Source organism: Nesoenas mayeri (genome assembly GCF_963082525.1).
Source record: "Nesoenas mayeri genome assembly, chromosome: Z".
Lineage (NCBI taxonomy): Eukaryota > Metazoa > Chordata > Aves > Columbiformes > Columbidae > Nesoenas > Nesoenas mayeri.
Genome location: NC_137542.1, coordinates 21,250,635 through 21,277,423, shown reverse-complemented (window position 1 = coordinate 21,277,423; position 26,789 = coordinate 21,250,635). Strand labels below are relative to the sequence as shown.

The window sequence follows — 26,789 nt, the reverse complement described above, 5'->3', positions numbered from 1 at the left end:
TTATTGATACCTAAATTGAAAGGAACAGTTCAAACTAAGAAAAAATCTCAAATCATATACAGAGAAGAGTCTGTAATCTCACAGAGTCCTACTTTTCACTGGAAAGATTACTGACATCTGAAATAATTAAGGATGACAACCTTACTAACACAAATTACCTAGCTTTTAAAAGACAAAAGATACAGAGAAGGCAGAGTTAACTGAAAGCCTTCTTTGTCTCTTTCTACTCTGCCAGAGGCTGTCCTGAGGAGCCCTGTACCCCTGAGGCCCCAGAGGAAGTCAGGACAATGGAGGAATCTGCCTCGGTTGATGAGGACTGGGTCAGGGAGCAATTAGGCAATCTGGACATCCATAAATCCATGGGTCCTGATGGGATGCACCCGTGGGTGCTGAGGGAGCTGGCTGAGGTCACTGCTAGACCATGCTCCATCATCTTTGGCAAGTCGTGGGAAACAGGAGAGGTGCCTGAGGACTGGAGGAAAGCAAATGTCACTCCAGTCTTCAAAAAGGGCAAGAAGGAGGACCAGGGTAACTATAGACCGGTCAGCCTCACCTCCTGGGAAACTGATGGAACAACTTATTCTTGGTGCCATTTCAAGGCATATCAAGGATAAGAGGCTGTTGAGGGTTTAGATTGTGGGATGACAATAAAACCCTGGCAGATGCATTGTCAACCTCCTCTTCCCTCCCGCTTCCCACTAAGGACAGGTGATTGGGAGGGGAAGAAGGACAGAGAGGAGAGTTGGAAAAATAAAAATGTTTTACTAATGCTACTAATAAGAATAGAGAAAATAATACAAAATATACAAAACCAATCTTGAAAGTCTCAGCAACTGCAGAGCTGCCACCCAAAGTCCTGGACTGGACTCTGCAGCCAACCAGAGTTGGACTCAGTCTCTCACTAGGCCTCAGTTCGCAGGGATGACTAGCAAGGTCCTCTCCTAATGTCGGCCATAAGCAGAAGGGACGAAGAAGGGCAAAGAGGACGAGATCCTCATGATCTCCCACTTTTATACAAAGTATTCACGTGAATGGAATGTTATACACAGTTGGTCAGTTTCTTGGTCACCAGTTTCTCTTTGCCCCTCTCGTGAGATGTCCGTCTATGCTTATCAATAACTTCTCATTCCATTGCTATGTTTACCAAAGCATGTATCTGGTTCTCCAGGAAAATGCAGTTAATATGGAGGCTTTAGCTGACAGGCAAATTCACTAAAAGAGAAACTTGTTTTTTAAAAAAAACAGGATAAGAGAGTCATTAGAGGCAGTCAATGTGGCTTCACCAAGGGGAAGTTGTGCTTGATCAACCTCATAGCCTTTTACGAAGACATAACAAGGTGGATAGATGATGGCAGAGCGGTGGATGTGGTCTACCTTGACTTCAAGTAAAGCATTTGACACTGTCTCCCACAGCATCCTCACAGCTAAACAAAGGAAGTGTGGTCTGGATGATCAGGTAGTGAGGTGAACTGTGAACTGGCTGAAGGAAAGACACCAGAGAGTTGTGGTCAATGGGGCAGAGTCTAGTTGGAGGACTGTATCTAGTGGAATGCCTCAAGGGTCAGTACTGGGACCAGTACTATTCAATATATTCATCAATGACTTGGATGAACGAATAGAGTGCACTGTCAGCAAGTTTGCTGATGACACCAAGCTGGGAGAAGTGGCTGACACACCAGAAGGCTGTGCTGCCATCCAGCGAGACTTGGACAGGCTGGAGAGTTGGGTGGGCAAAAATGTAATCAAATATAACAAGGGCAAGTGTAGAGTCTTACATATGGGCAGGAACAAACCCAGGTTCCAGTATAGGTTGGGGAACGACCTATTAGAGAGCAGTGTAGGGGAAAGGGACCTGGGGGTCCTGGTGGACAGCAGGATGACCATGATCCAGCACTGTGCCCTTGTGGCCAAGAAGGCCAATTGCATCCTGAAGAATATTGGAAGGGGGTGGTTAGCAGGTCAAGAGAGGTTCTCCTTCCCCTCTACTCTGCCCTGGTGAGACTACATCTGAATATTGTGTCCAGTTCTGGGCCCCTCAGTTCAAGAAGGACAGGGAACTGCTGGAGAGAGTCCAGCACAGGGCAACGAAGATGATTAAGGGAGTGGAGCATCTCCTTTATGAGGAAAGGCTGAGGGAGCTGGGGCTCTTTAGCTTGGAGAAGAGGAGGCTAAGGAGGGACCTTATTAATGTTTATAAATATATAAAGGGTGTCACAAGGATGCAGCCCGGCTCTTCTTGGTGACGGCTAGTGGTAGGACAAAGGGTAATGGGTTCAAACTGGAACACGAGAGGTTCCACTTAAATATGAGAAGAAACTTCTTCTCAGCGAGGGTAACAGAGCACTGGAACAGGCTGCCCAGGGGGGTTGTGGAGTTTCCTGCTCTGGAGACATTCAAAACCTGCCTGGACACATTCCTGTGTAACCTCATCTAGGTGTTCCTGCTCCGGCAGGGGGATTTGACTTGATGATGTTCTGAGGTCCCTTCCAATCCCTAACATTCTGTGATTCTGTGATACTGAGATATATTAGTTCTTAAAGCAACTTCGCTAGAATCAGCAGAATTACATGAGGAAACAATGTGGACTTTTGACTTAGCTCTGGTTGAGGATTATCAGAATGATGCCATATCCTTATATTTAATTTAAAAAATATATTTTTCACAGTAGAATTTGTATGAAATTATATATATGCAGATTATATAAAGTATAATTTAAAGTTTACTTTACTGTATTGAGCTTTAAGTACATCAATCCATGAACAGATACAGTGTACTAACGTAACAGGCAACATCTGCTTGGGGCTGTATTGTCCTCAGGACAGGGACTTTTCCCACTGTAAATAAAAATAGACCTTTGTTATTTCTTGGTCAGGGCAAAACTCTCACTGCCTTGTAGCCCAGAACTCTTTCCCTGCTTAGGGTAAGTTTCTTCTCATTCCAGCTGCCATAGAACCCATATTTTCTAATGCCTCAACCCTCCTGGCAGAAGAAACATTGCTACCTATATAATCTTTAGTAAGGAAGAGTTGTTAGCAGTTCTGTTCTTATCATATTAAAATAAAAATATCTATGTTATAAATTCTTACTGTCACAACTTTGCTGTCCTTCATAACCCCCTTACACAATGGAAAGAACACTCATTTCTACCTATAGAATACCATTCGTAAGCATGCTTGTTGTATTATCTGCAACAAACTATATGGCATTTGCTTTTGCTCTCTTCATCAAGTTTAAATAAGGTTAATTAAATCAGCCAGCCTGGTTTTCTCTCCCAACATGTTTCTGCTGTAATAGTCACATTGACTTTGTGGAAGTTAAGTGACACATTTCCAGTAAGTTCAGTTGATGGCAAATTTCAATTTCCTTTTTCTTTTCCTCTTCCCTGGAAGGTATAGTAGCACATCTGAGTAAAACAGTAACAAAACATCCACACAGGTTATTACATTGCCTATAAGTCATTAAAAGGTTCTCAAATGTAAAGTTAACTAGAAAAATAAACCTGTAAAAAGAGTTCCTGTCCTTTCCTTTCCGGCTTGCTGCTCCTCTTGCACAACTCCTCCTTGAAACTCAGACGCACATTTCCCTCTTCTGCTGGCTTCTTTCTGCTTTCTCTGCTTTATACTACACTTCTATTCTTCCAGTCCCTCCTTACATGTCTTATGCATTTGTCTCATTGTCAAGCTCATCTCAGGTTTCTTCTGTCTATACCCGTGACTTTATCCACATTAAGGCAATTCAATCAAGAGGTCTCCTACCAACAAACATAGCGTATGTAAGACAATCTCCAGAATTTTAAAGAAATATTGAATATTCTCACCTAAAATCAAATCCCCTTGCAGTACACATGAAACTTTTCCATCCTTCAGCATTACCCACCAGGTCCTCGGGCAAAAACAATCCCACAAATGGGTCTGCCTTTGCCTGAGATAGGAGTAACCCAGACTGCTTTCCCTAACATAATTTTCATGTGTACTATAAGGACTTTATCTCCTTCTACAGTACATAGAATTTCTGATTGGGCAGGCCCATCTCGATTGATCAGCCCTCTAGTGTTGACCAACCAAGCTGCTTTTGCTGAATGGAAATCCCAGTTTTTGAAGGTTCCACCACCCATTGCCCTTAGTGTAGTTTTTAAGAGACCATTGTACCTCTCCATTTTCCCAGAGGCTGGTGCATGATATGGGATGTGATATATCCACTCAATACCATGTTCATTGGCCCAATTGTCTATAAGACTGCTTTTGAAATGAGTCCCATTGTATGACTCAATTCATTCTGGTCTGCCATGTCTCCAAAGTACTTGCTTTTCAAGACCCAAGATAGTATTCTGGGCTGTAGCATGGGGTACAGCATATGTTTCCAAACATCTGGTGGTTGTTTCTGCCATTTTAAGTATATAGCACTTACCTTGACAGGTTTGTGGAAGTGTAGTACAATCAATCTGCCAAGCCTCTCCACGCTTACATTTTAACCATTCCCCCTCATATCACACAGGCTTTAACCTTTTTGCTTGTTTGATTTTGGTGCGTGTTTCACATTCATGTGTAACCTGTGAAATAGTGTCCATAGTCAAGTCCACCCCTCAATCACAAGCCCATTTATATGTTGCCTCTCTTCCTTGATGCCTTGAAACATCATGGGCCCACCAACCTAGGAAAAGTTCACCTTTATGTTGCCAGTCCAAATCTATCTCAGCTACTTTATTCTTAGCAGCCTGATCTGCTTGCTGGTTGTTCTAATGTACTTCAGTGGCTTGACTTACAGTCACATGAGTGTCTACATGATGAACTTCTACAGGCAGGCTCTCTAGCCAAGCAGCAATGTCTTCCCAAAGTGTGGCAGCCCAAATGGGTTTACCTCTGCATTGCCAGTTGCTTTTCTTCCAGTGCTGTAGCCAACCCCACAAGGCATTTGCCACCATCCACGAGTCAGTGTAGAGATATAGTACTGGCCACTTTTCTCGTTCAGCAATGTGCAAAGCCAGCTGGATGACTTTCACTTCTGCAAATTGACTAGACTCACCTCATCCTTCAGTGGCTTCTGCAACTCATCGTGTGGGACTCCATGCAGCAGCTTTCCACCTCCGATGTTTTCCTACAAGACAGCAGGATCCATCTGTGAACAGTGCATACTGCTTATCAGTCTCATAGTTTATTATACGGTCATGCTTCTTCAGCACGTGTTACTTCCTTTTCATCTGGCAACATTCCAAAGTTTTTATTTTCTGGCCAACCTGTAATCACTTCTGAGATCCCTGGGTGACTGGACTTCCCATTGGAGCTCGTTGTGTAACCAGTGCAATCCACTTACTCCACATAGCATCGGTTGCATGACGTGTAGAGAGAACCCTCCCTTTGAACATCCAGCCCAGCACCGGCAATTGAGGTGCCAGGAGGAGCTGTGCTTCAGTACCAACCACTTCTGAAGCAGCTCAGACCCCTTCATATGCTGCCAGTATCTCCTTTCCAGGTTAAGCAGAGTTGGCCTTGGATCCTTCAACTCCAAAAGCCTAAAGGTCAACCTCGAGTTCCTCCTGATGCTTTCTGCCAGAGGCTCCAGGTAGGGCAAATATCTCTGGCTGCAGTGTAGAGCGCATTCTTAACATCTAGTCCTGTCCACACTGACCCAAGGGCTACTGGATGAGTTATCTCACATCTAATTTGTTTGAAGGGTTGGCATAGTTCAGGGACCACTCAAAATTGTTTTTCTTCTGAGTCACTTGAAAGAGAGGGCTCACAACTTGTAGCTAGGAATATGCATTCTCCAAAAACATACAATGCCCAAGAAAGTCTGTGTCTCCTTTTTATAGCAGGTGGAGACATATCCGCAATTTTGTTGATCACTTCCATTGGGATATGACGACGCCCATCTTGCCATTTTATTCCTAAAAAGTGGATCCCTCGAGCAGGCCCCTTGACTTTCACAGTATCACAGTATCACAGTATGTTTGGGACTGGAAGGGACCTCAGAAGATCATCTAGTCCAATCCCCCTGCCAGAGCAGGAACACCTAGATGAGGTCACACAGGAACATGTCCAGGTGGGTTTTGAATGTCTCCAGGGAAGGAGACTCCACAACCCCACTGGGCAGCCTGTTCCAGTGCTCTGTCACCCTCACTGAGAAGTTTCTTCTCAAATTTAAGTGGAACCTCTTGTGCTCCAGCTTGATCCCATTACCTCTTGTCCTATCATTGTTTGTCACCAAGAAGAGCCTGGCTCCATCCTCATGGCACTCACCTTTTATATACTTATAGACATTAATAAGGTTACCCCTTAGCCTCCTCTTCTCCAAACTAAAGAGACCCAGCTCCCTCAGCCTTTCTTCATAAGGGAGATGCTCCACTTGCTTTGTTTTATGGCAAAACTGGCATTAAAAAGAATCTGAATTATTCTCTCACCTTTCTCATAAACTTCTTTTGCTGTGTTGCCCCATACAATGAAGTCATCAATATACTGCAAGTATTCTAAAGCTTTACCTTGTTCCAGCTTGGTTTGGATCAGTCTATGACAGATGGTTGGGCTGTGTTTCCACCCCTGGGGCAAGCAATTCCACATGTACTGGATGCCCCTCCAGGTGAAAGCAACCTGTGGCCTGCATTCTGCTGCTAAAGGAATAGAGAAAAACGCGTTAGCAATGTCAGCTGTGGCATACCACTGAGCTGCCTTTGACTCCAGTTCAAATTTCAGTTCTAACATGTCAGGCACAGCAGCATTCAGTGGTGGCATAACTTCATTCAGGTCATGATAATCTACTGTTAGTTTCTACTCGTCACTAGACTTATGCACTGGCCAAACTGGGCTGTTAAAAGGTGAGTGAGTCTTATTGATCACACTCTGGCTCTCCAGTTGATGAATCATGTTCTGGATAGGAATCAAAGAGTCTGGAATGGTGCAATATTGCCAGCGATGCACCATCATGGTAGCAACTGGCACCTGCGGACCATCAACCCTCAGCAACCTGTCGGAGCGATAAAGGACTCAGCATTCTGATTCAATGTGAATCACGCAAAGCCAATTTATTACAGAAACAAGCCTCTTTATATATGCAGTTATTTCCTGATCACACGTCCACACTCCAAGCATGCATTAACTGATTGGATATCATCTATGTTCATGAGCTGTCCATGGCTGGAGTCTCACTGCTGATAGGTCTGTTGATTTACGTCATGTTGCTGCCGTGTAGCTGCTGAACTGTTTTACTTCCACAGTAGATCCTGTTTTCAGCTTTCCAAGGTGGCCTTGAAATTCCTTTGGGCCTGGCTAGTTCAATAACAAATCTATATCTAATAGAAACCCTTCCACAGCCACCCTACAACAGAAGGGTCCTCTGAGAGACATCCTGAATTAACCTATCCTTGGAAACTTATGAAAATGCCTACACATGCAAAGACCTCATTCTAATAGCTCACATACTTCACCCCATAATTTTAAACCTTTTACTATTTTATCTCAATTTGCATCATAGTTTGCTTTTGAACATTTTGAACATTTTGAACATCATTAAAAAAAAACAAACCAAACTTCAAAACAAACTCATGTTTACCATTGTGTAATTCTCAATTTATTAATTTTTCTTTTAATTTCTCATTCTTGCTCTATAAATTTCCTCTAAGAAAAATAACATTGTCTTATCTTCTAAAATCTCATTTCAAATTTTCTTTTTCTACACATCTTTATGTTTTTTGGAAGTAATTTCTGGTTTTGTCTCCAATTAGATCTTTGCATCTTCCTCACTACTCCCATGTTTTACTTTCATGTTCTTGGCTCCTTTCCTCTCTGTTCCGCTCATTCTAGTAACTCTTCTGCTACCGTCACCCCAGTCCATCATGTATACTATGCTGCTCAGTCACTTTCTCCTTTAGCTTTACCTAATTTCTTCATCAGCATAATGGTATCTCAAAGAGATACCTGCTAAATATTTTGCCTGCTAAATAACTAGTTTTCTTTTCCTCTAACCTCTTCAATAATTGCCCCTTTCCACATACTCTTTCAGAATTGCAGTCAAAACTTTTTACATGCTTTTTTTTGATTTAGATTCCCGTCTCCAGTCCATAATGCACATCATGAAACAGGCCGCCTATAATCACTCCACAGCAAAATGCCCTTTCTACTCAATAACTGCTGTGCCAGCAATCTGATCTTCTTTAGTCAATCCCAGCTAGGCAATATATTTCCAGATGCAGTGTTGTAACAAACTGATCCTCTTTCATTTTCTTTCTCCACTTCAAAAAATGTCTTCTGCTCACAGAAGTCCATCCTGCACTTCCCATAAAATCTCCCTACCACAAACGGATGCTATTCTCCCTGATGTGGTAAAACATATCACATTTGAGAATTCTTTCAGATCTTTTTTCTCCATTGTAAAAGACATTTTACTGCTTGCTTCAACAGAAAGGCTGTATTCTGTAAATGGCAGTACAATGAGACTATTCCTTTAACTGTATAGGTAAAGTGTAATTAAGATAAAGCTAAAGACAGCTTGATTTCTCCCTTTTTAAATAATATATCACTATTAAACTATATTCTTACTGTACTCCTCTGTGTTAAATAATCATCGAACATTACAGTGAAACCAATCAAGAAGCCTGGGGAGGAAAGATCATGAAAGGTCAGGTGCACTACAGCCTTTGAGTCTAAGCCTATGTTACCACGAACAAACTGAAAAACAAACTCTGAATTTGTGTAAATGTCAATTCGGTGACATGCTGCAACAGTGGCAGTAAAGAAAGTTGTGTGTTATCACAATAGCAGAGATTCGTCAGTGAGAATGAAGAGGAAAGGAACAGATTTGCAGGAAAATTAAGAAACTTAATTGTTCAGCTGCCTTTGAACACGCTCAATACCCCAAAATCAAGCCTGAAGTAACTCACACAAAACTGCAGTGGGCATTCTCAGACCTGAAAGTAAAATACAAGAATCTTTGCTACCATACCGTGTCATAAAAGCTATGCTTGTGCAAATGGTCTCTGTAGGTGGCCCTGTGTGTGGATGGAGAAATAGTTACCAGGAAAGACCACACGATGGAAAGGGAGAGTATGTGGCGAGAGGTAGCCTCTGAAACCATAAGCCTTGGAGACCAGTAATCCCGTCAAACCCCTCCAAATTGGTACCAGCTCAGGGCACCCAGGAGCTGCTCAACATGCCCAAGGCCTCCAGCACACACTGGCACCCATGATGGAACATGTCACCCTCATCACATCCCAGGAGGTAGTGGCTGCTAGAGGTGGACAATGGCTACAGGGCAGTTCTTGTCAGCAAAACTGCTGAAATGAGGGACCTCCTGTGTGAGTTTGTGCACAGCTGCCTGGAAAGCCCTGGAGCGAGGGTAGTACGAGCCCCTGCTCCTGAATGAAGCTCTGGGTCTGGCCTCTTGGCTGCTACTCCAGCTGGGCAATCACCGGGGTGTGCACTGCGTGAAGCCGTAGCCGCATTTACAATGCAGTTAGCTGCTATTAACAATAACAGTCCAATTAATAAAGTGTTGTAATAATGGTTAGTTGTGTTGTTTCTTCCCTTGACTCAGTACCCTAGTAGTGATATTTACAATGCCTGTTAACAAGCCACAAAAGTAGACAGGTGTCATCTGGATCATGTGAATCTGTATCTTAATCCAGATGCAAAAGTCTTAGACAATAAAGCTGCTGAGAATTCCTTACAAAGGCATCCATTATTAGATCTCCTGTTTTATAGGCACATTTTTATAGCATTTTAGCAGTATTCACGTGTCCTGGTTTTGGCTGGGATGCAGTGAATTTTCTTCATAGTAGGTAGTGCGGTGCTGTGTTTTGGATTTGTAACTGTAATAGTGTTGTCAATACACGGACGCTTTAGCTGTTACCAAACAGTGGTTACATACACGTCAAGGGGGTGTTTACATTCCTCACACCACCCAGTGAAGTGGGCTGGGGGTGTGCAAGAAGCTGGAAAAGGATCCAGCTGGGACAGCTGACCCCGGCTGACCACAGGGATATCCCACTTCATGTCATGTCATGCTCAGCAATAGAAGGTGGGGGAAGAAGGAGGAAGAGTGGGATGTTCAGAGTTATGCTGTTTGTCTTCCTAAGCAATCTTTACAGAGGATGAAGCTTCAGTTTGCTGGAAATGGCTGAACATTGGCCTGCCAATGTGAAGTACTGGATTAGTTTCCTGTTTTGCTTTGCTTGCAAGCACAGCTTTTTCTCTACCTATTAAACTGCCCTTTTCTTGGCCCACATTTTTTCATTTTTACTCTTCCGATTCTCTTTCCCATCCCACTGTGAGGAAGTGACCAAGTGGCTCTGTGGGGCTCAGCTGCCTATCAGGGCTAGCCCACACTACCATGGTAAATACAGATGTATCTCACGGTATCTGCACAACTACCTCACTCAGGAAAATACAGCAAATGAAGCCAGCATCAGATCTGAAGTATAAACAACACTTCCCTTTCCTTGTCTTTGCCCATGTTTCCATCTAGTTAACAGGCACAGCCAGACTTCATCCGGACTTTTTAGGTGCAGCTGAATCTGGCTGGTTCGAGATTTTACGTCTTCCGAAGCGCTGGGGCCTGGGTTTGACGAGCCGACCCCGTTCTCCTCGCGGCCTATGGACACCGAGGCATTGTACCGCCTCCCGGGCTCCAGGCCGGGTTAGGCCGCAGAGCCAGGCAGGCCCGCCCCGAGGGGGCGCCGGACAGCCCGTCCCGCTCGGCCGCCATGGAGACGTTAACGGTCGCCTCCCCCGCGCGCGCCAACCCCTCCCCCCGCCAGGCCTCGCGCTACCCGGCGGCCGCTGGCACGGCGCGAGGGGCGGTCCGCGGGGCGGGGCCGCGCGCTGTGTCCAATGCGGCGCGAGGGCCGCGGCCGGAGCGCGCGGGAGGGGGCGTGGTGCCGCCCGCGCGCCTCGCTCGCCCCCGCCCCGGCCCCGGTGTTGTTGTCTCTTTACGGCCGAGGCCGGGGGCTCTCGCGAGATCCGCGTTGGCGCCGTGACCTCCATGTGAGAGCGGCGGCGCCTGGTAAACACTCCCGGCGCTGAGAGATGGCTCCCGGGGGCGCCCGCTAGACCCCGCCGCGGCGGTTCCCGCCAGACTGCGCCTCGCCTTGTACTGCCCCGGGGAGCTCGGGGCGCGGGCGGTCGCGAAGCGGCGGAGCATCGGCTCGGGTCTCGTTCCCGCTCCGCGCCCCTCCGAGCGAGGACGGCGGCCCGGCGGGCGGGGAGGCTGGCGTCTGTTTCGCGGGATTTGAAAATCCTGCCCCACTGAGCCGAACAAAGAGCGGGGGAAGCGTCCGGCCCCCTTCCCGTCTCCCTCGCACGCCGGAGACGCGCACCTAGGGGCGCGGACCCCCTTTGCACCCCTGCCCGAGCCCTCCCTGCCCTCCCCGCGGCTGGTTGAGCGAGTGGGAGGGCGCGCACCATGTGGATCCAAGTCCGCACCATAGACGGCACCGAGACCCAGACCATCGACGACCTGAGCCGCCTTACCAAGATCGAGTGCCTGCGGGAGAAGATCCAGGAGACCTTCCGTGTGAGCCCCGACCGCCAGCGTCTCTTCTACCGGGGCAAGCAGGTGAGGCGGAGCCGCCCCTACCTGGATGGCAGGGGTGGAGACGGATGGGGGCTTTCCCCTTCCCCCGCCCCGCGCGTCCCCTCCCGGGCCGGGCTCTTTGTGTGGCCCGGCGCGGAGGTCCCCATCCCCACCCATGTGTCGTCCTCTGGCTCCGGCTTTTGTTTACTCCCGTCCCGTCGGGCCTAGAGGGAGGCGCGGGGCAGGAGGGAGCCCAGGCGGCTGGCCTGACAAGAGACTCTGGGACCCAGCGCGGGTTTTCTCCGCGCTCTCCTGCCCGCCTTTTCCTCGGAGGGCGAGCGGCTGCCGGAGAGGCCCCTTTGTGTGTTTGTTTTCCCACCTGAACGGCGGGAGGCTCCTCCCCCAGCCCCAGCCGTTATCGTACCCAAGTGACAAGGCGGCCAGCGGGCTGCGAGGAGGAGGAAGCCCCTCCGTTCTCCTTCGTCTGCACCGGATCACGCTTCTCCCTTTACCCTCCGCCGGCGCTACCGCTGCCTCGGCGGGGCCGGGGGGGAAGCGTGTGGTGCGGCCGGACCGCGGGCCGTTTCCACGGCGAACGCCGCCCCCGGGGCCCGCACGTGGCGAGGCGGGGGGCGGAGGCGGCGCAAAGTGCCGTGTCCCGTCAGTACCCGCTGCGGGGTCGGTCCGGCGCGGCCCTTCCCCGGCCGCTCGATGCGGGAACGGCTTTCGGGGCCCGCCTGCCCGTCCGCGGAGGACGGGGGTCCCGGGGCCGGGGCGCGGGGCGGCAGCAGCCGAGCTCGTTTGCGCTTGTGCAGCTTGTGCTCACTATTCCTCGCGTGTGTCACGGGTGGGGTCTGGGCGACTGCTGGCAGCTTGAAGAGGCTGCTCGTCCAGGGCGGCGTCCAGTACTTGCTGGGGTGACAGACTGAAAGCTGGCTGTGAGATGATGTTTCCTTCCCTCCGGGTGCCAGGTATGTTTTGAGCCGAATACATTGCCTCAGGCTGTATCTTAGTTGGTGACCGGCTACACCCTTCATTCTGTAAACCATGAGGTTTATTCAATCCTTGATTCATTCCGTGAGGCACGGTTGTTACCTGAGGAGAAAGGAACTGGATGTGTGGTGAATTTCTGGCGGTGTGGCTCTTAAGATGCAGCTTCTTAAAACAGATCAGTGTTGCACTGTTCACCTAGACTGCGTAATGTAAGGCAGTGAGATATCTGACTCAAAACAGATCAGGTATGTTTCTTTACAAATAAGGCAGAATAAGTAAGAAATAGAAATTTAGCTATGACTAGGAGGTATGCATTAGTGGCTAGATGCTAAGCCTAGGTTGTGAACACAATAGCAAATTCATAGATTGTTATGTTCTGCGGATTGGTGAGAGTGAGCATTTGTGAGGACCTGTCTATAAAGACCTTGATGGACAATCTCATGTTTGAAGGGACCAAATCAAGGATCATAGGACTTGAAGTTGTGTAGTTTGTTTAGGTTTGTGCTGTGCAAGCACACCTTTCAGTGCAGAACTTGATGTGGGACGCAAGCTTTACCCAAGAAGTGGGAAAGATGAGCCTGTGAAGAACTGCGGTTTTTTTGTGGTGTCTGTGGCCAACTTGATCATTGTATTTAACAGATGTTTTGCTTAAGAAAGTAGAATAATGAACTATAGCTGGAGTTGCCTGCGTGAGCAGTTGTGAGTTTAGGACTTTTAGGACACAGTTGGGATCATGTTCAGTGAAGAGTTAGTGAGTTAATTTTTATAGCTTCACTATTTGTGTCAATTTTCTTGCAATTACCATAATTAATTCTGATGTTTCATTGATGGTTATGGATTGCTTTTCTGATCCCATGGTGCTAGTAAGTAGAAGGAAAGGTCAGAATGATTGTTATTGCACAAACGAGTGGATGTTGAGAGACATGAGGAAAGGAAATTGTAAACAACTTTAACTCTCTCAGGGTTGTGATAACATGAAAGGATAAAAAAGGGCATTTCAGTTACATGTGCCACAAATAGAAAGCAGTATACTGAGGTGAACAACATGGAAAAACTGAAGATTCCTTCTCCTGTGGAAAAAACATTTTCTAGTCCAAACTCTTCTTGTTTTATCTGTTTAGCGCTCAGTATGGTTACATCTGCACAGTCTGCTAGTAGAACTGTTATCTTGCTACTGAGTACTGCTTACTGTAGTTTCTTTGGAACTTCTGGAAGTAGTTGGACCTTGCAAGTGGTGGATACCAGAAGGCTGGCTAAATAACTTTTTCTACAAATGGGAAGCGTATGATGTTGGAAGGATAAAGAAACCTAAGTGAGTCACTGTTTATGGGCTGAATTTCAACAACTTCAAATTCGTAGCTTGGAGTAGAGAACAGCTTCAACTAACAGTTTGAACTAGAGCTGGAGTGTCTGTTTCCAGTGTAGTTCATGTGGTATACTGGCATTTACTGTTGTCTGATCTTCAAACACTGCCCTTGAAGGGGCAGTACTTCATGCTCCTGTTCTTAAGAGAGCCACAAGGATCATCTAGTACAGTTCCTGTCCCTGCATATGACAATGCCACAGTTCACACCATGTGTCTGATGGCATTGTCCAGTCTCTTCTTGAACACTGTCAGGCTTGGGGCTGTGACACCTCCCTAGGGAGCCTGTTCCAGTGCTCCACCACCCTCTGGGGGAAGAACCTTTCCCTAATGTCCAACCTAATCCCCCCCTGGCACATCTTCATGCCATTCCCTTCGTTTCTGTCATTGGTCACTAAAGAGAAGAGTTTAATGCCTGCCCCTCCTCCTCCCTGGTGAGGAAGCTGTAGCCACCATCAAGTTTCCCCTCAGTCTCCGCCTGGCTGAAGAAACCAAGTGACTTCAGCTGCTCCTCATATGGCTTCCCATCCAAACCCTTCACCAACTTTGTAGCCCTTTTCTGGGTGCTCTCCAGCAGCTTTATATCTTTTTTATCCTGTGTTGCCCAGACCTGCTCCACAGTGCTCCAGTTGAGGCCGCACCAGTGCAGAGCAGAGCAGGACAATCACCTCCCTTGCCCGGCTGGCAATGCTGGGCTTGGTGCACGCAGGACACAGGTGGCCCTCTTGGCTGCCAGGGCACTGCTGGCTCATGTTCAACTTGCCGTCAACCAGAAGCCCCAGATCCCTCTCCATGGAGCTGCTTTCCAGCATCTCATCCCCCAGTCTGTATGTACAGCCAGGGTTGCTGTGTCCCAGGTGCAAAATCAGGCATTTGTTCTTCTTAAACTTCATGCAGTTAGAACTACTGATGAAAACTTTGTGTTATGATTAATGTAGTACTTTATGCTACTTTTTTTCTTGTTAAACTAGGAAGAACACTGTTTGGTTGAACAGACTGTGTTTTGTTTTTTAACTCTTACTGCCAGGAAGACCTACCATTTGCATCTATCACTGAAGAGTGAGCAAGATGGTATTGCGCTGTAATTTGTTCTGGTTTGTGAGGACATCGTGGAAGCTTGTAAATTATAATGCATTGTTTAGAGTTCCTCTAAAATTTGGAAAAGCAAGACATCACAGTCTGTCTTTTGGCAGCATGCTCTCTGTCCTAATTGGAAAACCTACATAGCACTTCTTGATAAGAATACATGTTCTCAGTTTCTTTCACAAAAGTGAAGTAGATAATAGACACCCTGACCTGGCACCCTGACCTACCAGAGCAGATTTTCTGTAGGACCAAGCTATAGTTGTCATGGAATTTCTAGCTTTCAGTTACACTGCTGTACAAATACTGTTACAATTGAGCAGTAAAAGCATGCTGAAGTTTAAGTTTGACAACTTTCCAAAGAACTTAGTTATCTAGAAGACTTACTTATACCAACTTATGTTTTACATACAACTAAATGTGCACACTGTTGTATTTCAGCAGTAGATATTGTTTAAGGAATGCACACACACACACAGAATCTTGTGTTGGCTTCTTCCGTCATACTCTCCCACCCTGTTGGAATTGAAATTCAGAGAAAACTTGTGAAATGCTGTTGTTAAAGAAGCCATAATCTCAGGTGGCTTTTCCATAGTGCTTAACAGAGTCAGGGAAGAAAGACATGGGAGCCCAAACACTTATTTCCAGTATATGTAAGTGGCAGTGGCTGAAATTGCTTTTGAAATTGTTAATCTTGTTGGCGAGGAAGACACTCCGGACCTGTTTCATGGGAGACTGAAGTCAGCAGGTGGAATTGAGAGTATTGAAGCCATTTATTTACTTGTTGTGAAAGTTGTTGCAAATTGAGTTTACTTCATTAGAAAAAATTCAGCTCTGCTTTTATGCACAAAAAAGTACAGTAGTGTGCATCGTGCTACATAGCTGTGCAAATTGACTCTGAAGTATAGTTTGTCAGGCTCCTGCTGTAGTGCCACGCTGTTTAGGATTTTGTTTTTGTAAATTTAACTGAATAATAGAGGGTAGGAGGACTGGAGAAGCTTATTTTTGCATGAGAGCACCCTTGTGATAAAGCAGCGTCAGTAAAACACTCAGTTTTAAATCTGGCAATAGGACATACCTTGGTTTACCTACAGCCTTTCTTGAACAAGACGTTTTAAGATCTGCTAACCTGGACTGGCACGCGAGCAGTAGATGGAAATTCATGTGAGTTTAAGTTTCTAAGCTTCAAGTTGGTCAACTGAATGTTTAAGGGCTTCTTAAATACTTACAGTTTTAGTGAATTTCCAGAAGGACAGAAAAGCATTATTTGTGGAGTCTTTCCCCAAAGAATGGAAGCGCTAAACCTATTATTCATAAAAGAATCGAGTTTCTTAACACAGTCTCTTCCCAGCTTTAGTTTGTTTGGAAAATTGTAAATATTTTCAGCTGCAGCTGTCCAAATGCCATCTGCTTCAGGCAGAATCTGGGGGTGAGGAATCTTCAACTGGAGCAGTTAGTTTCATATTTTTGAGAAATAATTTGAAGAAGACTTAGAAAGAAAGTGATTGCTATTCTTTGAAGGTGGTAGCTAGTACCTTTAAGTAGCTCTGTAGTTTGATGAGAGAGTAATGTGGAGTCTTGAGGGCAGTTATAATCAGACTGCATTCCAAAATTCCTGAAACATTCATGGAGTAGTCTTCGAACTTAGCCAGCAGTAGGTTTGGTAGCCCTGTTAACAAGTTTTTTTTATATGACTGTAGAAGTTGTTTACTGTAGTCAAAAACTTGTTAAATTTTTACTGTAGAACTACTAATGCAACTTACCATTCCTTAGTACTGTTATCTTTTTTTATTCAAGGCACCTAAACAAACTGAAGGAAAAGCAGAAGCATGTGTGGAAACAGAATACTTCATACTATTTTGTATGTATGACTTCAGTATTAGGAAGCTGGAAAAACATAATACAACCTGTAAGAAATTACAGCCAGCTTTAAGACTGTATTTTGTGGCATGTATGTTTATTCATTTAACCTAATTAGGATAGCTTAATAGTTGTAGTTTTTTAATTTATCTGGAAGCTCTTAGAAACTCTATGTTTCTTTTTATATAAAAAGCCCACACAAAACTTCAGAGGCAGAAAACAACTAGTGTATGGCCTAGACTGACAACTACATGAGGAGAATTTCTAGTGATAAAATGTGATCAAATGTTGATACAATTTATATAGATCGAAGTTATGAGATTATTCTCCTCTTTAAAAGCTGTTAACTGGATCTCTATTCCTAATTATTTCATTGTTAAATTATTTTAAGATAACTGCCCTGATTGGTGTGGTGGGTGGGTTTTTTTTAGAATTTTTTTAGACTTTTTGTTATTGATTATGGAAGGTTCGGGTAATAACTGGTTCTTCTTTACAGGTACCCTTACAAGCTGCAGATAGTCATGTGCTGTCCCTGGCACCACTGCCGCTGAACCTCAGTTGCCTGTGCTATAGAAGTCCATATCATCATATAGGAGGTACCTGACCACTCTCATCAAATCAGCATGGAGATGGATGAGTCTTTCCGTGCTTCTGAGGATTTCAGTGCACCTTTATATTTTTACCTTTTTTAAAATTATTTTTTTTTGTTTTACAAAAGTATCAGATAATCCTAAGTATCAGCCAGAAGATGCCATGAACTTTTATTTATGTAATCAGGAGACTCCTGAGAACTGCAAAAGAGAAACCTTGCATCTTCCAGCTTAAAGTTAATGAGCAGATGTTTAATGGGATTGAGAGTTGCATCCAAGAAGGAAATGTCATATCTAAATTAATATTTTTTTTTTTCTATATTTCACCCAGTGATAACAGAAGAAATAAGCTTCATAACCTGGACTTCTTATTTAAAAGTTTAATTTGGAAGAGGTGCAGACTTGAACTCTGTAGAAGCTGTTTGTTGAGACTGAGAAAGGCTACCTTCACCATGATCTTCTGATTAAGTAGAGAAGTCTTTTCTTACAGCTCTTGATTTTCAGTTGTTTTCATATTGGTAGTAGTCATGTACACTGGGACCATTTTTGAATTATAGTTAGCCCAGATCAAAAGGTAAAAATGTGTTGGTACCACCTCTGCACTCTGCAAATAATTTTGTAGTTATGGTGCAAAAAAACCAGTTTTGTTGGGAGAATGTGACCTTAAAATGTAGGCTTCTGTACTTAATTTTAGTTACAGAACTTCAGGAAAAATATTAATTTCTTCTTAGAGAAAGCTGGTCTTGTTGATTGATTATAAGGATGACTAATGTACATTTATTGTGGTGTTCGTACTGAAATTGATGTGTAATTATAGACAGAGTCAGCAACAGTATTCTGTAATTTCTTCCTAGGTTGTATGCCTTTGTGTATTATGCCAGACTTCCTCTTTGTGTGCAGTGTTGAAGCTCAGCATACTTGCACAGTGCAACGATCACACTCATTGGTTGTCTCTATAATAGCAGAAAAAAACCCCTTTCTCAGATACTGTTAGTTTCCATATTCTTCTCTAGGAGTTCCTCTTGCTGTACACTTTCTGCTGAGTCTGTGGGAGTCTCTGTAAGACTGTGATTCCTATCTAGATTATGATTTATTGAGAGTAAGACATTTGATACCATCCAGTACTGTGACAGGTGATGAGCTGTTGTGTAACACATTTAAGCAGTTAAAAGGAAGCACACGCTCTGATATAACGTCTAATTTGCATTCCCTTGTTGGCGGGATTTTTGGTAGCACAGTGGTCATGTCTTCAAGCATTCTTCTAGGCTGCTTTGAAATGTGAATCTTGGGGCAAAAAGTTGACAGAACTGAGTCTAATTTGGACCATATTCTTCAGACAATAACAACTGGTTTGATTACTGGTTTTTAAAATGTGGTGATCTGCCTGTATTCTGTTCTGGAGAGATATGGATTTAGAATCTGTCAAAGAACTTCCTTGTCCAGATGTTTCACCTACTTGTGTGTTCCATTATGATTCATTGCTCTAAAGAGTACTAAGAGAGAGTGAATAATACAGAGGAATTACTGATATAATTTTCGTATTGATAAGTAAGTTCTCCTTCTTGAAATGAAGGAATGATCTGCCATTTGCATCTTTTTATGTTTATCAGCAAGATATGAAGTCTTAACTGCTAAGAAATAAAAAGTTAACATGAACCTTAGAGAACAGATTGTCAATATTTGGACTTTAAACCATGTAAATTAAAGTACTTCTAGTGGCAAGGAAGAAAAATTTTTTTTCAATTTGGGCTTTGCATTCATTGAGGAACTTGTTACAGAGTGGAGGATGAAAAGCACTGGTAAGGGTGACCTGGAGCTTCTTTGGTGTTTCTCTCCAAGAAAGATTAAAGTTATTTCCTTTTTAGGAAAGTACACCTTTAATATAGTTAGGTTTTGTATGAGACTGATAGGTGTTACTGTTTGGTTTTTATTAGGATCTTTGCTAAAAATGCCAGCAGCACAAAGGAAGGGAGGAGACTTAGGAGAAAACATTCAGGAGTGCCAAGGTGACAACAGTACGAACAGGGTGTTTTTATGATCCCACAGTGTATATGCATAAGCCTCGTTTAAATTTTGGAGGTAATATAGTCAAGCGTGTGCTTCAGAGACAGTTTTCTGTAGACATTTGAGAAGGAGCCACTAAACCTTATGTATGTGCCGTCTTTGCTTAAAAAAGTTGCTGTAAGGGATTATCTGAGTGGAGATGCATTGTGCAGGGCTAGGAATATCTTTTTAGACCCTCAGTAGTTACTGACACATCGCTTAAAAATGCCACTGATAGCAGCAGGACTGTCCCATATGCAAGAAGAACATGGGATGGTTTAGTAGAATGATCCCAGACAAAATATTTTTTTGACTGAGCAGCATATATGGGAGCTGCAACATGTACTGTTGAAACTAGAGTTGCTTGAGGAAGGAGTAGATCTCCTTGACTTGGAAAAACATTAAGGCAGCACGCATTAAACATTCCAATTAATGTAAAGACAGTAACATTCTTTATGTGATTGGCTACTAAATTCTCTTTTATTTACGTTTTGTCTCTGTTGCAATTGAGACAATTGTCCAACACACGATTATTTTAAAAACCTGACCATGTGCCTGCACCTATGAATGTGTTTAATACATTAATTTGAAGATTACAGAATCCTGAAGCATCCTCTTCAAATACCAGATAATCCACGTGTAGGCTACAGTTTTCTGTGTGAAATTAAAAAAAGTATTGTTTGGGTTTTCTTTCAGATTTAAAAGCATAAGCGAACTGAGCACACTTTGAGTGACAGAAGTCCATGAGCTAATTGTTTAATGTTGTGTGGTAAGGATTATTGAAATTTTCTTGACCTGAGTTGGTCCCACTGGGCCAAAACTCACTGTTATATACTTCAAAGCTGATTTTGAATTTTCAGTTAGGCTTCTTAATTACTAAATGGGGGTTGAAGATGGGGTTGAATGCTTCTCTAAAAATATTAAGCAGAGTTCACAATTCCAGCAGCCTTCTTGCAGACAGAAAAAGTTATGTTTGTACATCAGTCTTGAGATGGAGAATACTAGAAATTCTACAAGCCAACTTTGCTTGTTTTCATGAGTACCCAACTAGAAGCAACAGGTTCTTGATTTCTTCAGACTACCTTACCCAGTTGGTAGCTCCCGTAAACTCAAAATTTTTTCTGCTGAACTTGAAACTCTTCACCCTTATTCATTTCCTGTTAAGTAGATTTGTAGAGTGCATGTATTAACGTGTGCAGAATAAAAGATTGATATCACTTAACTTTGCATCATCCTACATTAAATAAAGAGCTCTTATGCATTCATTATAGTTTCTTTCATCTTCATTGCTAGATTTAGGCAAAAAATTTATTCACAGAAAGGGTTGTCAAGCACTGGAACAGGCTGCCTAGGGAAGTGGTATAGTCACCATCCCTGGAGGGGTTTAAAAGGCATTTAGATGAGGTTCTTAGGGACGTGGTTTAGTGCTAGAGTTAGGTCATAGTTGGACTCAATGATCCTGAGGGTCTCTTCCAACCAAAATGGTTCTGTGATACTCTGTAGGCACCACTCAAGTTCTTGGAAAAGAAAACCTCAGAAAGTGCTCAAAGGCACACTTCTGTAAATGATAAGAAGTCTTGATTGCCAAGTGGAGTGGCTGGATTAAGGTGATCCAGGAATTTACCTTCTTGGATTACACTTTAAGATTAAAACAGTAGGTAATGTGTTCTTACAAGAATGATTATGTGCTTTTTTGGGAGCTTTCTGTCCATGCTGTATAACCCATAATGAGCTGAGCTGCTGTGGAGACTTGTAGACAACTTAATATGATAGTAATTAGTGAATTACTTATCAGGTGTATTTTTTTCTGCGTGTCACCTACTCAACCAGGTAGTGTAGTATCATACTGGAGTCTGCATGATGCGTTTATGTTTGTGTAAGTGCAGTTTCTACATACTTTTAAAGTCATTTGCAGCTTGATGTTACAAGACAGTTCTTCTAACAGTGATAGTAGATAGGTATCAATTCCAGTATTGCATTGCCACAGCCACTCTTGTGTAGTAATGTAAGCACAGTGTTGTCTTACCTTTATGTATTTATAGCAACCTTCTCTAGAAGTATTTTGAAACTGATAGTATCTATAACGTGTGATCTGTGAAAATACATTTGAAGGTTGTAATCTATTTCTCTACTTAATGGATATTTAATATAGTGAATGTTAGATACGGTAAATCTAGCTGCTCTTTAACTTCTTTCAGAATATGTTAATGAAGCCTTAAAGCTTTTGAAGTATGCCAGTCATTAAGAGGAAGAAAAACTGAAAGTGAAATCTGCTGCTAAGAAAATAAAAGCATATTTTGAAAATGACAGTAGGATCAGAAGAGGCAGCAAAATTTCGTAAATGAAATTTCCTGTTCAGTTATTTTTGCTTTAGTACGTGTTCTAATCACCTATTAAGAAATCATAACTGACTTGAATGAGATACAGCTTGATTATCTGGTACTTTCCTGATTACTTTTGTTTCTGGTTTGCATACATAAACTTATGAATGATAAGCAACCCTAAATGCTTAGTGAATCATTAAGTAAACATGTAATGTTTCTTTCTTTAATATGCTGTCCAGGCAAATACATGCTCAGGGAATCTCCTTGGTATCTTTATGGAGGAGAATGAGATGATATTGTTTATATATTTTTCTAGGTAATTATTGTTAGAAGTGAATGTATGTTCAAGCTGAGTGGGAGACTAGTCAGCACTTACTCCCACAAATTGCCAGATTGCTTTAGATGAAATTTTCTTCCTTTCCGAGTTGAATATTTAACTTGTCTATGAGGTTATTTGGGACTCAATTCATTAATGCCTTCATGAATTTTGATGACATAGTAAGGCAGTGTTTGCTGGAAAACAAGAGGTGTGGGTCTGTGGGGTCAGGGGGAGTAGGGGGGTGTTTGGTTGTGGATTGTTTTATGTTTTTTGTGGGGTCTTTTTGTGTGGTTCTTTTGGCTAAGAAATACTGTATTCCATGGTGTATTTTAAAAGCTAGCTGTCTGTAGAAAGGAAAGTGTCACACTTTTTATTCTACTGCTTATTGTTATCCAGACATAGTGGTAGGTCCTGAATTTTCTGCATCTGATACTGTTTTAATAATATAATTTGAAAAGTCATCTTAGTCCTTGGCCAACTTGGAACAGAATAAGAGATACTACTCTGTCTGGAGGGACATGTACACTGTAAAGTGATGTGCTGCATTACTTCTTTTTAATCTAGTAGTCTGTGAGGTTACAGCCTTACTGCCCAGGTTTCCATTGTTATATTAACATCAGTATAGTATCAATAATTCAAGAAACAACATCTTATAGTTCTTCTCTCTTACTGTGGAATGGTGTTCTTTAAACACTGATTGTTTTCCAACTTTGTTACTCCAAGGATTTCAGCTGTCAGTAATGCAATAGTGATGGATATAGATATGCTGGTAGGCACACATTAGTTCTTGTGAGTCAAATAGCATGTGGACTTGATTTTACTAGTTGAGTTTGTGTTTCTCTACTTTGTTCTCAGAAACAGGCAGTGTTGCAGAGTCAATGACTTAGCCTAAATTCATATGGTTGCTAATATTTGGAACATGTTTTTGCTGAAGCTATGGACAGGTGCTTTTATCATGTTGCCAAACACTGCATCTTGCCTCATCTGAAGTGTGCTCATAGTAATCTTATCTCTGTTACCGTGCTTTCAGTCTGAAGTGTGACATCACTAGTCATAGAATAGCCTGTAGTCGTAAAAGATTCCTGCAAAGAATACTGATTATAAAACAAACAAAAAACCCAAAACAAGCAAAAAAGCCCCCACCAAAACTTACAACCACTTGGGCAGAGAACAGAAAGTTAATTCATGATAAATTAATACTTAAAAGCAGACAACTTCATAGTCACCAGTTTATTCTGCTGACCATTTAGTTCATATTGATAAAAGCTTACTTCTTTGATTCTTATGAAGGATTAGGTAGTAACTGGTATTCTGTTCGTTGCGGTGGGTGTGTGTAGCATTAGAGAAGGTTTCCTCCTGCTAAAGGCCTAGCCTAGGTATGTCTTGCTTTCAAACATATTAAATATGACTGTTCCTGGACATATTACTTTTCTAAATATTCTTTTTCCCTTTTTTTTCTTCTTTTTCCCTTTTTTTTCTTCTTTTTCCCTTTTTTTTCTTCTTTTTCCCTTTTTTTTCTTCTTTTTCCCTTTTTTTTCTTCTTTTTCCCTTTTTTTTCTTCTTTTTCCCTTTTTTTTCTTCTTTTTCCCTTTTTTTTCTTCTTCTTTTTCCTTTTTTTTTTTTTTTCCCACTTGCTAATAGAGATAATTCAGTTGTGGACTAGAGATATAACATATTCTATGGTTGTAACTGATGAAGAGGCGGCAAAGACTAGATACAGGACATTTTTTCATGGAGTGTTAACACTGGTTACCTAGCTGTGGTAGATCATTCAGGCTTTAAACTTTAAAATGCAGTACCACAAAATACTTTTCTGTCAGCCTGCAAATGGCAAGTCCTGAGAGAAGGGAAACTGTAACAGTAGTTCTTTGCTGTCACGTGTGTGTTCTGCAGATGCCTTCAGCCTACCAGGAGCAAAATTATACTTTCCACTGCATTAGCTTTCGTAAGATTTCCTCATGCCATAGGGTTCTGGACATTGTGCACTGGAACCTCTGCCACATCTTGTCCAGTCCAGTTCAAATAGAAAAACAGAGCAAAGCTATGTTGAGTCCTATAACATTCCATTTATTTACTGTTTCAGAAGTGATCTATTTTGCAGATTTAACACTGAATTTTTTTAAACACTTTGCAAAAAAAATTCACTTGTTGGGAGATTAAATTGCCAAAGTGAGCCCGCAGTAGTGCTCAGAAGCAATAGCAGCTTCAGAAATATAGATCTTTCCTCCTTCTCCCCTTTCTAATGGATTATTGCAGGGTGATTATTTACTTTGGTTTGGGTTTATTTGTACTTGAAATTCAAGAATGGCTGTTTTTAAAATTTTGTTAATCTTAATGGTGAAAATATGAGCATCTTGTGCTGTGAAAAGCCCCCAGATATGGATTGTCATAGGGTTGCAAGAACACTTCTGTTCCCTTCATTAGAGAGTTGTCAAAAGTGTAGGAATGTATGATGTGGTGGGACAGGAAAGGTTGCTTAAACTTGTTTAAGTATCTTGCTGCTCAGTATGAAGCCGTAACGTAAAGCTTCAGGCATATGAGGCAGTGTTGGTAGTCACCTCTAGAATAACAGTTGCTGGGGACTTCTGTTTTAAGAGTTGTGTTAATTTAACAGTACTGAAGATTTGGTGCTATAACTTTTATCTGTGGCACATTGAACTGGTTTGAAAATGGTCAGCTGAACAAGGTTCATTCCTCCAGCTGTTGACTAGACAGCTGGCTCAGCTTCACTTCTGTTGCAATGAACTGCAATTACTCCTGTTTACACATCCCAGCTGTGAATACGGTAGTTATCAGCAGTAAGGAGAGTAATTCTTTTTTACATACATCTGAAATTAACGGAATAACAGCTGATTCATTTCCTGAGTCGCAGCTCATGTCCATAGCTGCCTTTTGCCCTTTAGTGTTTTTTTGAAAAAGCAGAGGGGATGAAAGAAGAAACTTGCATTCATTTGAATGTTACAGAAAACTGTATTAGTGAGAAGCTGTAGAATTCTTTCCCACTTATTTCTTTTTTTTTTGTGTTCTTTCCTGCTCTCTGCTTTTTTCTGTTGGAGTGATACTGCCCATAAGCTTATGAAAACATCTGTTTGAAAAGATTCCTGAAATAAAGATTTTGAAAATAGTGCCTGTTCTGGAAAAAGGTCAGGTAACTTTTGTGGTAGAATTAGTTTGGAAACAAGTGGGAGTTTTTTAGTCATTCATGTTTTTCTCTCACTGCAACATGAAGTAAAATGTAACTAATCAAATCATAGTTTTGATGTCCCAAAGCAATGCCGTACACTTTCAGGTAAATTAAATCAAAGATGCTGTAGATAAGAGTGTTTAACTGAGCAAAGCTGCAGTGTCGCTACTCCCTGTTTTTCTTCTCTCCTAGAATACAAATTGATGTTTTTCAGTATGAGTTTCTTAGCTTAATTGCATGTAGGTGAGATCATCAGGTAAAATAAAAATAATAACAGGCATCTTAAAGTTGTACAGAGTAGGGCCCAGAATAGCATTTTGTAACTCTGTGCTGTATATGATTTAAAAGGCTACTTCTATTTATATTCTGGTGTTATGCTGGATCCGATTGCATCTGGAATACAGTGGAGCCTGATGTAGGAAGCTATTCCAGGGAGTGCTACAATGTTACACAGTGCATGTTACTTCAGTTTTACAATGGCTTTAAAACTAGCTGATTAAAAGACTTGCTTTCTGTGAGTAATCTTGTTTTGATCTTGGCGCGGGGGAGTAGGGAACGGGGAACCTGGCTAAATCTGGAATAAAAATATTTTTTAATGCTTTCAATTTAGGAGATGTTCTTTCATAAAATCGGAGGTCCAGTATGTGTTTTTGGTGCTTCTTGCCTCTCAATTGTGTTGCTCTTGCACAATACTTTCAGGTCTTACAGTTTGGTAAAATGAGTTTTATGTATGTGAGATTTTTTTTTTTACGTATAGTTGTTTCATTTAGAAAATAAGTCTCCAAATATTAGGGAAGTTAACAGGTACTGCCTTACTTTCTAGAAAAGTTTGAGAAAAAGCGAATTTTGAAATAACAATAATTGTGTACATTTCAGATATGTAAATTTAAAAATTCTCACTTATATTTATAGTTTTTGTCTATGTCATATAAGTGGTAACATAGATTCTGCCTATGTTTTGATAAGAAACATGAGAAAATCACTGCATTATCTTGGATGTTATGCACACTTAAAAGGTCTGAAGTCTGTATAGATGTCTGTCTCTAAGCCTTTAAGTGATTTTCATTGGATGAAATCAGGACTGCAGGTAACTTGATGAGAGTTTGGTTTTGCATGTACTCAAGACACTGGCTTTTATTTACCTGAAATACTTGGCTTGCCTCTTGTGGTCAATGATTGTCTGTAAAAGGAAGATTTGGAAACTACTTACATACCTCAAGGTAGAATTTTACAAGTATACTTTTCTTTTGGCAGCTAGAAGATGGACACACTTTATTTGACTACAATGTTGGACTAAATGATATAGTTCAGCTTTTGATACGTTCTGAATCTGAAGCTGCTACCACTGCTTCTGTGACAGATCAGGATGGAGAAGTCAGTCCCTGTGCTGTTTCCAATTGCAAGAACAAAGTCAAAAAAACAAATAGTGGATCACCCAGTCAGCCATCTACATCATCTCGCTCATTTCTCATTGATCCTGGCATTGGATTGTACAAGGTATGTCCTAACTGTAAAAGCTGGAAACTTGCCC

The 26,789-nt window shown here is 42.4% G+C and overlaps 1 protein-coding gene across 1 annotated transcript in view; it reads left to right on the top strand.

The window, feature by feature from the left end:
- The first annotated feature begins 10,927 nt into the window (after positions 1-10,927).
- Positions 10,928-26,789, top strand: part of UHRF2 (ubiquitin like with PHD and ring finger domains 2) — a 91,550-nt gene continuing 75,688 nt past the window's right edge. Inside the window, 2 exon segments of the mRNA XM_080363153.1 lie at positions 10,928-11,541; positions 26,513-26,755. Coding sequence (XP_080219279.1) covers positions 11,389-11,541; positions 26,513-26,755 — 396 coding nt within the window. The 5' untranslated portion in view covers positions 10,928-11,388.